At 47.7% G+C, this 17,259-nt stretch overlaps 1 protein-coding gene across 1 annotated transcript in view; it reads left to right on the top strand.

Annotated features, from left to right (window-relative positions):
* The window catches only part of LOC135829212 (uncharacterized), a gene marked incomplete in the record, with an annotated part of 78,857 nt that overhangs the window by 40,829 nt on the left and 20,769 nt on the right, over positions 1-17,259 (top strand). Inside the window, 1 exon segment of the mRNA XM_065341617.1 lies at positions 1,192-1,227. Coding sequence (XP_065197689.1) covers positions 1,192-1,227 — 36 coding nt within the window.

Genomic DNA, 17,259 nt, shown 5'->3' with positions numbered 1-17,259 from the left:
TGAAAGAAGTGCCAAGGGACAGCTGAAGAATGACACATATCTAAGCACCAGCCCAGTCCAGCTAGCTGTGTTAAACCAGCCCAGTCCAGCTAGCTATGCTAAATACACCCAGTCCAGCTAGCTGTGCTAAATAAGCCCAGTCCAGCTAGCTGTGCTGAATGAGGCATGGGCACAGTAAAGGGATTATAAAGTAGCGAATATGTGTGTTGACAAGGGACGAGATCAGAGGCCGGATAGGAAATGAGAGAGAAGCAGAAAGAGAGACAGGAGGGGAAAGGGAGGCAGACAGACAAACAGACAAATGGGCAAACAGCGATTCCTTCATTTTTAAGTAAGAGTGGGTAGGCTTCCTGAAGTTTTATAAATAGTTACGAGTAGAGCCCACATGCTCTCTTCCATCAACACTGCAATAATTCAACTCATTTCACAATATTAAAACGTTTCGGCAAATTGCCTTCATCAGGTTCACAATGATGTGTAAGCTCTCAAACCAGCATTGATAAAGGCCAACTACTCTGTCGGTAAGAGCCGGTGTGAGAAGCAGCGCGATAAGAATTCAGCTAATAGTGCTAATATCGACTATCAGTGGATGGGACTACAGCTGAGGTAAAAACAAAAACAACACAAAAACACATTATTCAGCACCGAATGCCACAATAATTCATTCAATAAGCGAGTGGCTATCCACTTCCTGTGAATCCACACAGGCATAATAATAAGACCAGGCTGACATGAGAATACCGGGCAAAAATAGGCAGCAATGTATCCCATATCTGTATTTCCAAGCCATTTCAATCAGTTTGAATTACATGCATGACGACCTACGAAAGGAGAGACTGTAGGCAAAACAAAGCACAGAGAGGGCCCTGACCTGGTTTTGGAGGTGTCGGTATGAATGCGTGTGTGCATGTGCTTGCGTGCATGTGTCTGTCAAGTCCGAGGGCGCGCACATCCATGTGTTCGTATATGCGCGTGATTTTTGTATTTGTTTGAAGTTCTATTTTACTTTGCAAACCAAATGGGGATTGATGCCCGATATTATGATGGCGGTAGACTGTGTGAGGTCAGTAATTTCATAACCAACTGGTTGCGGTCATACCTGACTGATCACGTGACCACAATGTGCACATGTCTGAGTTTTTATTTGTTCTTTGTTCTCCCCTGTGTGTCACTGTGCTGTTTCGCTTATAGGATATAATACAAGAACTAAGCAGAAAACCAGAGTGTGTAAGCGTTCTTTACGTTGACAACAGTTTATTGGCTTCACTTTATCATACCATTTCATGTTACTTATAAAAAGTAAAAAGCACCAAGAAACTACAAGTTACACTATAATGTCCACTAACACCACCAGTTACTAAACAATCCGCTCAACTTGTACTTCCTCCGCTAAACAAAACTTCGTTGCATTTTTACAGTTTAGTTCAAAGCTTTCTATGGCTACCAAAACACTTTGCAAAGTGGAAAACAAAGCAGCAAATGAGAGATAGTTATTTACAGATGTCACACAGCTCGTTTCAAAGCAGTCCAGCTTCATTCTTCGTCTGAATTTAATGACGACTCACTCCTTGATGACATCGAGTCGGCATTCTTGCTGACTTTTGCCTCCAGCGCTGCCAGCATTTGTCCTACAGCCTTTACAAGTTTCTGGGACACGATCTGATCGTGGAGATCGCCAAGTTATTCTCTCGAACTGTGAGCTTGACGACCTCCACGGCTGCGCTGGTAGTTGTTGTCTCTGCCGCTCAGACTCTCCAGAACGCCATGGAAAGAGCCATACGGACACAACCAAACGGACACAACCAAACGCTCCTCATCTTGGCAGAGGGGTACTCGTTTCCACAGCCTGCAGAAGCTCCTTTCTGTTTTCCTTCGCCACGAGTGATACGTCTGTCTTCGGGCTGTGGAAGAACGCCAAGTTGTCGACGTTGAAATCGGGACTTTGCGCAGGCTGAACAACAGCCTGAATGACGAGCCCTTTTTGTTTTCCCCTGCGCCGCAAACACATGTGCATTGGTTTATTTTGGCTGTGTGCGGACTCGTACCATCGTGCTGGTACAGTAGTGGCTGGCCGGCTTCTGGATGAATTCTGGGCACTTCTTCGAGCCACGCGGTCTTTCAAACTGTTTCTCATTTTCGCACTTCGGTGTCATGCGCCAGAGTTGTGTTCTGGTGACATCCTGTCAAGAAACGGTTATGCTTCGCCGATTTTTGAAGGACTCAACGCTTTTCAGTGGTCCAAAAGCCTCTCAGAACAATGGACGACACCGTGGCTATCCTATGTAAGGGATAGATCACTGACATGTTTGTCTAATGCCAACAGAAAGATCATGACAAGAACACAAAAAAGGCAATGAAGTTTTGCTTAGCGGAGGAGGTAGTTTTTTCGTCCTTTTTACTTTTTATAAAATAATCCTTGGCTCTCCATCCGAGTTCATTTCATGTTATGTTGAACGTTTCTACTTGGTCCGGCTCATCGCAATTGTCGCTTGTCTATCACCACTAAGAACAGGAGTTTTGTTACCGCTCTGTGAAATTTCCAGTAGAAATAGTGAGGAAGCACATCATACATGAATACTCTCCGTCACAAGAAAAAAATTTCAGCAATGGAATCTGGTGAAGCGCGTAGAAGAAGGGCCGGGAAGCAAGGTCACAAGCAAATGTACATGATAAATCAGCCAGGAAGCGCGTTCTTGCACTCCCGCTTTTACAGGTCCTGAGTTCATTCAACTCTGCATCACTAGAGAGCTGCCGTTACTTGAGCTGACATTTGCAGGTGTCTAGCTGCTGGTGAAGAGTATCTTGTCTCTTGCTTTCTCAGCCTGTCGTAAGGAAGCAATGGAAAAAGGAACAGCCGTCTCTGTCACTTCGGTGCTTGAAGGAACCGTGGGCAGTGTGACCTGTGTGTCACCACAGTTTGTTTCAACAAAGCCTTGGAATGAGGCATACAGGCCTCTCCAGACAGCTGTCATGCGCTCCGCTGGATACGCTGAACAATCAAAACGTCCCTCGCATCGCATCAAAAACACCTTTCTTCTTCGGCATCACGCTCATACTCCTCTGCCGTGCGTACGTGCCTGTCACGCTCTTCAGGCCAGGATGTCAGTTGCCCCTGCTACAGTTCCGATCTGTAGGTCGCTGCACTTGGCTTTTGGCAACACAGACAGTGAATGGCCAGATTCCCACTTCCCAAAAAGTCGAACACATCGTGATTCAAAGCGCTAGTTGCGATCTTTTTTCTTTGGTGCCTCCTTTGACCTTGCCATGACAAACTCCCAAGAAAAAGTAAGTTAGATATTGCGATTGGACTGGGTTTTACCTGTCAAAAAGTGCGTGCGAGAAAAGCGACAACTCCGATGAGCCGGACCAAGTGCAAATTTCAGATCTGTTGGTATACCTAAAAATGATTATTAATTTTATTGAAAAGACAAAGAACCAAGGAACTACAAGATACGCTGTGATGTCCACTAACACCACCAGTTACTAAACAGTCAGCTCATGCAATAACATTGCACGACACTGACCGACGGTACTGACGTTCTACAACTAACTGGCTATCAGCTCTAGCACGTCTTGGACGCGCACTCCAACAGCCTTCCAACTTGAAAAGTTTCTAAGTTACTATTTTCCTTTTCTATGTATTTCTCCTTGGCTCTCCATCCAAGTAAATTGGTGATTGAATGTAATTGTAAAGAGAGTACCAATTGTTTACAAGGTATCCGTTTTTGTCCAACACTAGCAATACTAATATTGAAACAAGGAAAGCGGTGGGGCACAAGTTACGTGTTAGAGTCCAGCAACTAAACCAGGTGTTAAACAGTCAGACATGCACAAGGTAGCAGCAGACTGACAAGTAGTACTGAGATATTCCATGGCAGCAAGTTCAGCATGAGCACTGCTTGATAGCACTACTCAAAGGCCTTCCAAATCGGAAGGTTCATGGATATTATTCTTGAAAAATCGAGCCTCTCAAGTTGGGTCGAATTGTGGTTAGACTGTATTGTCCAATTGTCTTACCGTCCCGTTATCGTACCAAGCCAGCATTCCACTGTGCCTTGGAACGTAGCTAGTGTTCGACTTGATGGCGCTTACCTTCCCCTCTTTGGAATTATCACTAATATCCATGAACCTTCCAAGTTGGAAGGCCGCTGGGGAACGCTATCGAGCAGTGCTTTTAAGCTCGCTTCCCTGCAGTGGAATGTTTCAGTACTCCTTGTGAGTATGGTGCTACCTTGTACATGTCTGACTGTTCTGACTGTTCAACATCTGGTTTAGTTGGTGGACTCTGACGCATTACTTGTGCCCCGCCGTTTCCCTTGTTCCTATCTAGTATTTTCCTTGGCTCACCATCCGAGTGCTGACAATTATAAGCATGACACTGGTGAGTCAGAACGCGAAACAGTTAACACAACACCGACTGACGAGTTACTGACATTCAACGACCTGATGCTTAGCTCCATCACGTCGTGGAATGCGCAAGCCAACAGCCTTCCAACTTGAAAGGTTCCAAGTTAGGATCTAACGTTAGACGTTAGAAAGGGAAGGTGAGCGCACTCAAAACGAAAATATACTAAACACCACAGCGAACTAAGAATACAAGCTGGGACAAGTAATTGCCATGTTGTTGAATGTCAGTATCGCATCAGTCCGGGCTGTGCTGATTGTAGCACATTCTGACTTGCCTGTATCATGATTTTACAATGTTAGTGTTGGACGAAAACGGATAACTTAAAACCTTTGGTCTTCTCTTTTTAATTTTGATCCTCGGCTCTCCATCCGAATCTGATAATGATTGTGACAAAGTATAATTTCTAGAACAAATTGGAAGCGTCTGCAACTCTTCAATGTAGTGCATGCACCTGTGCAATCCACACCAGTCCAAAAGGATAATAATAAATTTTAGAACCGAACGTTTTCTGCCATTTGAGCCGGTGCAGCAACATGGATCGGGTTCCATGTTCAAAGAAGGGAGATGCAAACATAGACGAGCAGTCCTTTATGCCACCCTTGGTGAAACGCTTTGGACAGGTCGGATAAGACCAGGTATTTGCCGTTTGCCCACCATCTCATTTTTGGGCAATTTGGTGAATTAAACGAGATACTTGCTGAGTGGTGCGGTCGTGGGTCGAAAGCCTGATAGGCCACTGAGGAGGTGAGCCTCGACTGAATGTGCGTGGAAATCCAGTCTGCAGCAATCCTCTCCTGCACTTTTGACGTCACACTGAGCAGTGATATCGGTCGATAGTTGGAGGGCTTGGTGTCGCTGTGTGCGTTTAAAGTTCATATCATGACAAGGGTTCAAAGGAGTAGCGTCAATGTCATTGAATGTGTGTGTGTGTGTGTGGCAGTGTGTGTGTATGCATGTGTGTGTGTGTGTGTGTGTGTGTGTGTGTGTGTGTGTGTGTGTGTGTGTGTCTGATTTAGCCACCCACACTAGTACCAAGTATTACCTTCACTGGGGGCAGGGGTACCTGCAGTTGGATCCCGGGACGGATACCCTAATGCCGTCAATCCTTTTTCTGCACCTTGTCCTCACCCACTTACTGAGGTGTGGTGAGCCCATAAGTGGGATCATTTCAAGTCCACCCTAGTTTGGGGATTTCAGGGGGTGTCGGCCATTGGGTGGTTCAATGGCCAATTGAGTCATCTTTCCAAGATTCCTTTTGGGTCTCTCTCCCCTCTCCCGGGGAGACCCACGTGACCATTTTTGGCAGTGAGCAAGTACAAGTGTGTGTGTGTGTGTGTGTGTGTGTGTGTGTGTGTGTGTGTGTGTGCGTGTGTGCGTGCGTGTGTGTGTGTATGTGTGTGTGGATGATGGTCACACTTCTCTTTCTCAGACTTTTCCTGGCTTTTCTTTCATTCTCCTGGGTGGTTACCAACAGCCCGTGCATGCCGGAGTATGTGGTGTGATGTGTGTGCGGGAAAAAAAATTAAAAATCCCAAAAATAGGGATTCACTGGCCAGAAAAAGTCTCTTCAAAATAGCTGTATCGTGTAGAACAGGCTGAATAGTGACGGTCAATTCTTCAGCCTTGCAAGCTGTTGAATGGTGCAATTCCAGCACAAGTTGCTATGGCTTCTGCCGTAGCATTGCTATCATCACCTCCAGCGATGGGCGTCAAAGGTCAAATGTGTGTGTGTGTGTGTGTATGTGTGTGTGTGTGTGTGTGTGTGTATGTTTAGTAAGGGATTGGCTGTCGTCACACATCACTGATAAGGTGACCACAATTATCACATGGCTAAGTGTTTCGTTGGTCTTTTTTCTCCGCTATGTGTAACTGTGCTTGTTCTCATGTAGGCATATTATCATGAGGCACACTACCACCTTAATGTGAGTAATCTCTATACTGAGAGTTGCATGAATTAACTTGACCATACAGTTTCAGATTTCAATTGTGTTGGCATAACTAAAACAAATCTGTTTGTGGAATTAATAGAGACATGTAGTGTGAACGTTTACCCCAGGCGAAAGCTCTCCTAATCTCTCCAATTCCTTCATTTCAAATTTGCGCAAATGACTCGCATATCCCTGAAGACGCTCTCTAGGGAAGTCCTTGGAATGCATTTGAAGGAGTTGGGGAGGTTTCGAAAGTTTTTCGTTTCTTTTGCGCAGCCAAGGATTTGGTGTGGCTGTGTGGGTTGAAAGTTGATAATTATCATGATGAGGGGAAAAGGAGTAACGTCATTGTCATTGAACGAAGCACACAACACGGTGGCACGTAGCTCCTCTTCATTTGAAGCATGCTATGCATACTTCAAAGTAGCAGCTCTTTTGCATGATCTGAATTCCTGATTACTTGTACTGGTACCTGGTGATGTAGAACTGTTGACATTTGCCAGCTACAGTATTTTGGACACAAAAGCACCACGTTTGCTTTGTACTGGATATTACCCTACATTCTCAAATTGTCACACACATGCTTGCCTAGGTTTGAAAATCCTCTCAATTTCAGTTTGCATTAGGCAGTTTGTTACAAACCGGTAATTCAGATTTTGCCAGATGGCATTTTGACATCGGTATGTCAGACTTTCAGGGAATGGTAGGGAATGCCCATGCAAACTGGAAAAGCACATATAAAAGTGCATGAGAACAGGTCTCTGTACCCATGAAGGGCCATAGGAATTAGTTGTTCCATGATCCGTCGCTCATTGTACTATAAGTGCATGACTATATGTGTGCACTTGCTTACATGCAGGCAAAAAAGAAATCCGAATTTGGTTGAAACAAGCCACTTCTTTCATACAAGCTAATAATGCTTTTTCTACGTGGAAGTACAGTACTTGGTCTGCCAAGTTAAAATTGGCGCTTATCTTCTCACTTGGTTTTTTGGTGTTCTGCCTGTGCCACACGGCATGGAACCACCGATTCACCATCCGAACATAACCATTGACCATTGCATCCGACGAAATGGCAGCACAAACCATCACAGAAGTTGCGATCGGTTCGTTTGAGTCTTTTTGACGGAGCTGCCGCCGACGAACACTTCCGTCAGCGCAAGAAAATAGGTCAGGATGTTCGCATTTAAGGGCGATGGAGAATACAGTTTCTGTCTACTTCCAGCTGTCTGATGGTAAGGATTGTTTACTCCGGGGAGGTATAGAAAAGCTGAAAAAGCGCTTCGCGAGCTTGAATTTCAGTGCTCGCACAGTACAGCGCCTAGTGAAGGGCTATCACCAGCAAATCGCTGACGAAGAAACTGCAGCTCATGTCGATATCTCCAGTAAGTGAGACCAATCCGGCGGACACACTTTGAAGCTCACAGAGGACAGGGCAAAGGAACTAATGAAAGAAAACACCAAGTCCTTAGAGAAACACTCGTGCAAGGGACTTTCAGGAAACTAGCCGAAAAGCCTGGTGGATGGCGTTGTAGTTGCAGTGCGAGCGCACAGGTGCTACATCAAGCGGAAGCTATCACTGCGCTGCATGTCGATCTTCAAGCACTAGCGGCTCGCGTGGGTACGGCCCTACGGGTGCTGATCAGCAAGTATGACAAGCGCAAGAGGCGATTTGAAAAAAGGACACTGATATGGCGTTGCCTTTTTGTCTCAAACAAAGACGCATTATTGCGACGAACGTGGATAACACTTACAGTCAACATGCGGGCAGTCTCTCTCAGCTTCTGATGGGAAGGTGACAGGCACGCACTGCCTTTGAGCGTGATTCGAGACGAGGAGAAGTGGAACAAGCTATGAAACGACCAGTGCAGCAGCTGTCCGGATCGTACGTTTTGAGCTCTTCCTCCAGCGACGATAGTGGCGAGGAGGATGTGTAACTTGCTTGAATTTTCGGCTGAGTTGCTTACTGACATGTAAATTAATCATGTATATAGTGCCTTGTGATCGTGGCTTGCTTTAAATATTCGTATTTCTTTCCTGAGACAAGTGTGAAGATAAGCGCCAATTTTAACTGGGCGGACCACGTAGGAATATTTGGATTGTTTGTTAAATCCTACCAATCGTCCAGCCTGCAAATTCAATTCAACAATCCTGCAGGAACCATAAGTTACCCATATAGCAAATGTGGATTTAGAAGGACACTGTTCTCGTATTTTGAATTAACGTCAGAAAAATATTGAATGGATTTCCCCGAAAATGATTATTCATTTTTGTCTCGAGCCGGGCTTGTGTTCTTCGTACTTCAAAGTAGAAATATAAAATATAAAAGCCATTGGTCTTGAATTTGTCTGTGATAAGCCGACTGCTGGTGTCAGAGGAGATACGTAATCACATGTTGACTGTGTGTCTGCCACCATCAGTGTGCCTGGTTGCACACCAGGTGGTCTAATCATTGGCGAGTTAGATGGCAGAGTGAGTGCAGGGAACGTCACTGGGAAAGGAACGTTCCTAGCCCAGGCCCTCCCTCCCCCCCCCCCTACCCCCCTACCCCCCCCCCCCCAGCTCTGCACTGCGGACCTGATGAAGGCATGCATTTTATGTGTGAACATTGGCAGAATTTGTTGGATGTGAGCAATTTGTTGTGTGTGTGTGTGTATGTGCGTGTGTTGTGTTCACTACTAACACCTCAAAAGTTTCAGGATCGCACAGACGCCACAAGACAAAAAGGTCACGTAATTCTTTACGGACTATAATGAATGAACAGTAGAATACATTGAGAAGAAGAGACTGGAAAAATACGAACTACATCGGAAAGAGAACTCTAGAACACTAAAGAAAAACAAACCACAGCATCAAGGAAAAGAACAACGCATGAGGGGTAAAGCGCTGGCCAGCCACAACGTGCGTCCAACTTTGGCATGAGCGTACAGAAGAGCGTACAGCGCTCGGAAAGCGGAAGCTAAATTTGGCGGCAAAGCGACAGCAATAGTACGGCGCGCGGCACATAAGCAGTACGAGGCGAGGCACGTATACGCGTGTGCGGCAAACATTACACACCATGTACCATATATGCATGAACAGCGCGGGGCGCATACTAACTCATTCAACATCAGTGCGCGGCGCAGGCATCTAGCTAGCTGGCGCAAGCATGATCATAATTGCATGCCATCACGCAATCAGCGCACATAAATCGCGCATCAAATAAATAAGTAATCAAACACAAATCAACACATCAACTAAATAAATCAACGAGCTAGCAAGAACACAATTCAAAAATGCAACGAAGAAATAATTACTATTCTAGTCGGTTATTCGCATGGGACCAAGCGCAATGTCCAAGCTGATGAACTGTGATTGCACAAGGTAAGCCCAAGTTCCTGAGCTAACCGTTCTGGTGTGCAGTCTTCTTCGTGCTGCAAACACACACTCATGGCCAGCAATCAAGGACATCTGAGAGTTGTAATTTTTGTACTCCTCCGAGGTGTGATTTTTGGCGTGCTGGGCCAAGCACAAGGAAGCCATCTGCAAAAAAACTGCAGAAAATGGTTGTTGTTTGATCCTTTGGTGTAATCTTTGTTTCTAGTCGAAGCTAGTTGCTGTTTGGAGCAGAAACGCTGAAATTGACTATTTTCTGCATGTACTCATACATGTACTCATGTACTCAGGCATGCAGTCTCACTCGTATTTTAGCTATTTTTCTGGAATGGATGCTGCTCTGCGCCCCTTGGTGAACATTTCCTGCGCTCGTGGAGCAGCTGAAAAGGACCACTGGTATGTCTGGTTCCTGGTTTGAAAGTGGAGAGTCGACTTTTGTGCCTTGAAAAAGGAGTAGAGAGCGATAAAGGTACGTCTGTGGCTGATTTTTGAGTGCTCCTCGTACATTTTTGATCGTGATAGAAATTCTCAGACCAAAGTCAGACCAAAGTCAGCGCGATGATGGTCGTACAGTTTTCTTGTGAATTTTTTAGTTGTTTCATCTCGTATCTATGTCAGTATCGTGATGGTGAAGTGGAGAGGGTGATTTTCTTCCTCTAGGCTTCGTTCGGCCGACTTTGCTTCGTCCTCGTTGAAAAGTGATCCTGAAAAAAAGGTCGATTCACAAAATTATGTTGATTTTCAATGTACGAGATGACATGCGATTGCTGGCTATGACACAATGTGTCGTATCTCGTAACAAGTACTGTACCAAATCACAACGAACACTAACAATACGCAATAGTAAACAATAATCAAAAACACTACGCAAAAAAGCAAAGCAAGCAGCACCTAGCCAGGGAGACAAGCAGGAGTCACGGTCGCAACGAGATCTCGACGACACCCCAGAAGACCTTTCTCCGACACGATACACAACATTCTCCCCACCAAAGGGCTTCAACCACACTGATCACAAATCAAGACGAGGTGGTGGTCGAACGGTACGACGAGATCGACGCGTAACTTGCGGTTCAACGGTCGTCGAAGGTATTTCAACAGCATCGACGACGTTGACTGGATCAGCGCTCGCGGGTGTCTGCGGCTGCGGCTCAGCGTCCACAGCAGGCGGCTCAACATGCTCCTTCGCTACTTCCAACGGAACCAAGCGTTGAATGGGCCGTAGCATGGACGATTGGCCAACTTGGACTTTGGCCACCCTGCACTTGCCATCTCTTCCAGGATACAGCTCTGCGACCCTACCCAAGCGCCATGATTGCCGCTTCCGGTTGTCGTCGGCAATAAACACAACGTCGTTCACGACAATCGGAGTTGACTTCGACCGATGATACTCACTGAGACGAATGAGATACTCAGACGACCAACGCTGGTTGAGGTGCTCGTAGACGGTGTGGACATACTTGACTCGAGCGGACAACTGCCGTGGATCGAGTGGTCTGTCAGACGAGGCAATACCGGTTGCAAAGATGTCTCCCAACATCATGGCTGGAGTCAGCGGCGACTCGTCAGCTACATCCGTAGAAACCGGAGTGAGGGGTCGAGAGTTGACGACTCTCTCGATCTCCGTCAAGACAGTGAACAGCTCGTCTCGACTCAATGACGCTCGACCGAGAACCTTCTTCAAGGGAGCTTTCACACATGCCACCAGACGCTCATAGAACCCTCCATGCCACGGGGCAGATGGCGGATTGAAGAACCACGGGATTGCCACCTTGTCTGCGGCGGACTTGAACGTCGTAGCATTATCTGAACGTATACGCAGCGGCTTCCCACGACGGGCGATGAAACGACGCAATGCTAGCAGGAACACCTCTGTCGACAGGCTATCCACGAGCTCTAGGTGCACTGCGCGAGTAGTACCGCACACGAAGAGTGCGACCCACACTTTCTGAACATTTGATGAACTGCGCACGTACAACGGACCTGCATAATCAATACCTGTGAGACCGAATGGCTGGTGGTGCTTCACCCTGTCTGAGGGCAACGGCGGCATCTCCTCAGCAGCAGTCTGTGCGCGAAATCTGCGGCAAACAATGCACTTCTCCGACACGCTACGAAGAAACCGACGAGCTCCGAGAATCCAGAACTGCTGTTGTAGAAACGCAAGCACGCTCTCTACACCCTGGTGCATTCGCTGAAGGTGAGCATCACGCAGAAACAACTCACTTAGATGACATCTGCCCAGGATGATCGGATGCTGAACCTCGTAGGACAGATCGCTCTCCTGCAGACGACCACGAACTCTGAGCAAACCAGCTTCATACAGAAACGGAGACAACTTGAACAGCTTCGAACCCTTCTTCAGTGGCTCCTTGCTCCGCAACTGGGACAACTCCTTGGGGAAGCATTGCTCTTGGATGGCGCGAAACATCACAGACTCAGCAGATGGAATCAATTCTGCACGCGAAACACCCTTGTGTCGCCATGACAGCATACTTGCGACCAAACCGCGAGCTCGTTGCCACTTGGAGAACTTCTCCCACGGCCAAACAACTGGAGTGTCAACCTCCACAGCCGACACGCGTGCTTCGGTGACGGACTCATTGGTGCTCTGAAACGAGATGACTGGTGGCCACTGAGACTCATCGCTCAACCATGACGGACCATGCAGCCACATCTCCTTCTGCAAGTCACACACTGGGACACCACGCGAGACAAGATCTGCAGGGTTGCTAACTCCTGGACAGTGACGCCATTCTACTTGCAGCTTCTGCGAAACTTCTTGCACTGCAGCAACTCGATTAGCAACATACGTCTTCCAGTGATACGACGGCTTTGAGATCCAGTGCCATGTGGTTAGGCTGTCTGTCCACCCCACAATCCTTTCAATTGGCACTCTCAATTCATTGACGACAAAGGACAACATCTTCACGCCAAGACACACAGCCGACAATTCCAGACGCGCAAGAGTGGGACGTACAACAGGTGCAACCTTCGCCTTCGCACACAACAAAGAAGACGTCAAACCGGACACAACATAGAAACAACAGCCATAGCCCTTCTCGGATGCATCTGAGAATACATGCAACGTGACTGGAGCATCTGGAGTACACCCGATCCATCTGGGGATTTTAACGGAAGAAAGCGCTGCGAGCTCTCCCCACCATGAAGCACATCGGACAGCCAAATCAATAGGGAATGGGTCATCCCAACCACCGCCGAGCTTCCAACTCTCTTGCAACATCATCTTGCCTGGCACAACTGCGGGTGACGCCCAACCTAGCGGATCGAACACAGCGGCAACACAACGCAACAACGCACGACGAGACCAACCAGACACTTCCTTGGGACACTCAACATCACCGAGCGCAGCCACCGAAATACAATCTGACTCGGTGTTCCACACAATACCCAGTGCCTTGGAACCAGCCTCGGGGTCTGAGGTCATCGTGTTCCCTCGCCACTTCCGCAACTCCATGCCTGCTCCCTGCAAAACATTAACGCTATACTCCTGCAGCTTTTCAGCATCCGCACAGCATGGCAAGCTAGAAACGCAATCATCAACATAAAAACTACGCAGCAGCAGCTCTATGATATCACGCTCAGCAGCAGAAGCAGACTCGAATGCACTATCGAGATGAAAGCGCAGCACAGCACTAAGTATGAAAGGAGAACAATTCACTCCAAAAGGCAGCTTCTTTAAACGCCAGATACACATTTCTTCGCTACCTATCTCAGGCCAAACAAAACGCAGATATGGCCTATCTTCTTCACGCATTCCGATCATAAAAAAAGCCTTGCGAATATCGGCTTGTACAGCACATTCATACTCACGGAACCTGAGGAGGATACCAGTGAGATCCGGTAGGAGTGATGGCCCGGGATCGACCATGTCGTTTAGGGATTGTGCTCCGGTGCAGGCGGCGGATGCATTGAAGACGACCCGTGTCTTCGTCGTTGAGGCGTCGCTACGGAATACGGCATGATGCGGCATGTAATAGCCGGCTTCCTCCGGATGCGGTTCCTTTTCAATGGCATCCAGCTTCAAGTACTCAGTGATGAGGACGTCATCATACGCTGGACGTTGACCTCGTCTCTGTAGCTGCTTCAGCAGTGAGTGTGCCGCTGCCATCGCTTGGTTGAGGTTGGCTGGCGGACGCTTCTCAGATCGCCATAGCAATCCCACTTGGTAATGAGGGCCTTGCCGCTCTATCGGGAAGTCCGGTAACGTCTCAGCTATTTCCGGCACCTCTTCCATCTTCCACAGTCGGTCAAGTTCAATACAACTCACACTGACGGTCGCTGACTTGGTTTCACTATTAGCCGGTCCTGACAGCACCCAGCCTATTTCAGTGTGCCAGGCCGTCTCTCCATTGATTTGCTCCTTGCGGAGAAGGAACTCATTGCAGTAGTCAGCTCCAATCAGCATGTGCACTTCGCTTGATCCGGCCTTTGTCGAGTCATCAGACAGCTGCAATCCCTTTGACTGCCAACGTGCAATTGTGCTGTCTGCTAGCGGATCGAATCGGAGACCTAGCGACTTCTTTTGCCAGGCATTGACGGAAATGGACTTCGTTGCACCCTTGATGGTGACACGGTACCTGTCCATCTTTTCAAACTTCGGCTCCACGTCAAACGCCTTCAGCCTGACAGTTTGCGATCCAAGGTGTGCCGGTTGCAGCGAGTTCACCAGTGGCGCGGTGATGAACGATGCCTGCGCACCTGGGTCGATGAATATGCGTACACTGGCCTTTCGGCTAGGTCCTTGTACCTCAGCCACGCCGGTCATCAAGTGCACGCTGTTTGCACTACATTCATACGTACCGACTTTCGATTCGGCTATCGGTTCGGATGTTACCTGTTTGTCCTCTCTGTGCAGTAGACTGTGGTGTCGCTTGTTGCAGTGCTTGCAACGACCCTTGTTCTGACAATTCATCACTCGATGTCCTGGTCTCAGGCAGTTGAAACACAGTCCCTCTGCCTTGACGTACGCGTTTCGGTGCTCAGACGCCATAGCTGACAATTTCTTGTTAGCCTCATCAACGCTGACCGTCAAACACTCTGCCGACGCAAACGGTATACGTTTGTCGCTGGTGCTAGACTTGGCAGGCTTCAGCTTGCTACGTCCGTGGGCTGTTTGGTAAGCCATACCATCCTCCGCAAACGCCTTCAAGTCCTTCGTGTAACATCTCTTCTCGATCAAGAAGGCCTTAGTTTCTGCCGACACAGCTTCTAGCAGGACTTGACGTACGACACATCCGAACAATTCAGTGTCGTCCAGCTCACCGATTTGTCCGCGGCTAGAGGTACGGCTAGGCCTGGCGAGTTTTGCCCACTTCTCCGTCTCGCGCGTCACTCGTACCACAAACTGGTAGAAACTCTCATCACTTTTCTGCTGTATGGCCATCAGGGCTTGCCACGCTTTGTCGGCGGTCTTCCCATCCGCCATCAGCAGCTCGCGCTTCGCTTCGGCAAAGGTGTTGCAGCCATAGCATGCACCTTCCAACTTGCTGCCAGCAACAGCCACGCGCAAGCGGATCAGGTACTCGTCGTCGCTGAACTCATTTTGCTTTGCCACATCCTCGAACAGTTCGAGATAGGTCTCAACAGTCTGCTTACCGTCGAACTTCGGCATCTTGATGGCAGCCCTCTTGCTCGCTAAACTGCCATTCGTCGTATTCAACAAAGTGCTCTCATCACTCTGAGTCTCTCGTGTGTGCTGGACTTGCAACTCCAAATCTGCAATCCTCGCAAGCAGCTGCTCGTCATCTTTCCTTTCCAATCTACTTCCTGCTCGTTCGTCGCGCTCTCTGTCTGCACGCACTTTCTCCTCGTGCTTCTCGATACGCTCCTCTACGTAAGTACGCAATGCCTCTCCAGTGTAGCCATAAGCTTGACCATTTGCGATCAGCTTCGCTTCTACCTCATCCATGTTCACGCGTCTCTATCCTGGCGTGGTCGCCAAAATGTTGTGTTCACTACTAACACCTCAAAAGTTTCAGGATCGCACAGACGCCACAAGACAAAAAGGTCACGTAATTCTTTACGGACTATAATGAATGAACAGTAGAATACATTGAGAAGAAGAGACTGGAAAAATACGAACTACATCGGAAAGAGAACTCTAGAACACTAAAGAAAAACAAACCACAGCATCAAGGAAAAGAACAACGCATGAGGGGTAAAGCGCTGGCCAGCCACAATGTGCGTCCAACTTTGGCATGAGCGTACAGAAGAGCGTACAGCGCTCGGAAAGCGGAAGCTAAATTTGGCGGCAAAGCGACAGCAATAGTACGGCGCGCGGCACATAAGCAGTACGAGGCGAGGCACGTATACGCGTGTGCGGCAAACATTACACACCATGTACCATATATGCATGAACAGCGCGGGGCGCATACTAACTCATTCAACATCAGTGCGCGGCGCAGGCATCTAGCTAGCTGGCGCAAGCATGATCATAATTGCATGCCATCACGCAATCAGCGCACATAAATCGCGCATCAAATAAATAAGTAATCAAACACAAATCAACACATCAACTAAATAAATCAACGAGCTAGCAAGAACACAATTCAAAAATGCAACGAAGAAATAATTACTATTCTAGTCGGTTATTCGCATGGGACCAAGCGCAATGTCCAAGCTGATGAACTGTGATTGCACAAGGTAAGCCCAAGTTCCTGAGCTAACCGTTCTGGTGTGCAGTCTTCTTCGTGCTGCAAACACACACTACACAATGTGTCGTATCTCGTAACAAGTACTGTACCAAATCACAACGAACACTAACAATACGCAATAGTAAACAATAATCAAAAACACTACGCAAAAAAGCAAAGCAAGCAGCACCTAGCCAGGGAGACAAGCAGGAGTCACGGTCGCAACGAGATCTCGACGACACCCCAGAAGACCGTTCTCCGACACGATACACAACAGCGTGCGTGCACGTGCATGCGTGTGTGTGTGTGTGCCTGCGCGCGTGTGTGTGTGTGTGTGGGTGTGTGTGCGTCTTTCTTCTCTTTCTCATTCTCCCAGCTCTTCTTTCATTCTCCTGGGTGGTTACCAACAGCCAGTGTATGCCTGAGTATGTGGTGTGGCCTGTGTGTGTAAAAAATATAGAAAAAATATAGAAAAAAATGAAAAAATGAAAAAAATGGATTCACTGGCCAGAAAAAGTCACTTCAATCAGCTGTGTGGTGGACACCAGGCTAAAATTAGCGGCGGTCAATTCATCAGCCGTGCAAGCTGTTGAATGGTGTAATCCCAGCACAAGTTGCTATGTCTCCACGATGGGCAGGTCTGAGGTCTGAAGTCTGAGGTGTGTGTGTGTGTGTGTATGTGTGTGTGTGTGTGTGTGTGTGTGTGTGTGTGTGTGTGTATGTGTGTGTGTGTGTATGTGTGAATGCCGCTCAGCCACCTCTCCCCTATGAGTACATTGTACTTCAGATGGCAGACAGCAGCACACAAAAATACCTTCCGACACCCCTGATCTCTTTGCTTTTTCTTCTCTGCTCTTCATAACTGTGCTGCTTTTCTTGCAGAGACACTGTGCGAA

The sequence above is a fragment of the Sycon ciliatum genome, chromosome 13, assembly GCF_964019385.1.
Source record: "Sycon ciliatum chromosome 13, ocSycCili1.1, whole genome shotgun sequence".
Classification (NCBI taxonomy): Eukaryota; Metazoa; Porifera; class Calcarea; order Leucosolenida; family Sycettidae; genus Sycon; species Sycon ciliatum.
This window is presented reverse-complemented; position numbering and strand designations above follow the sequence as displayed.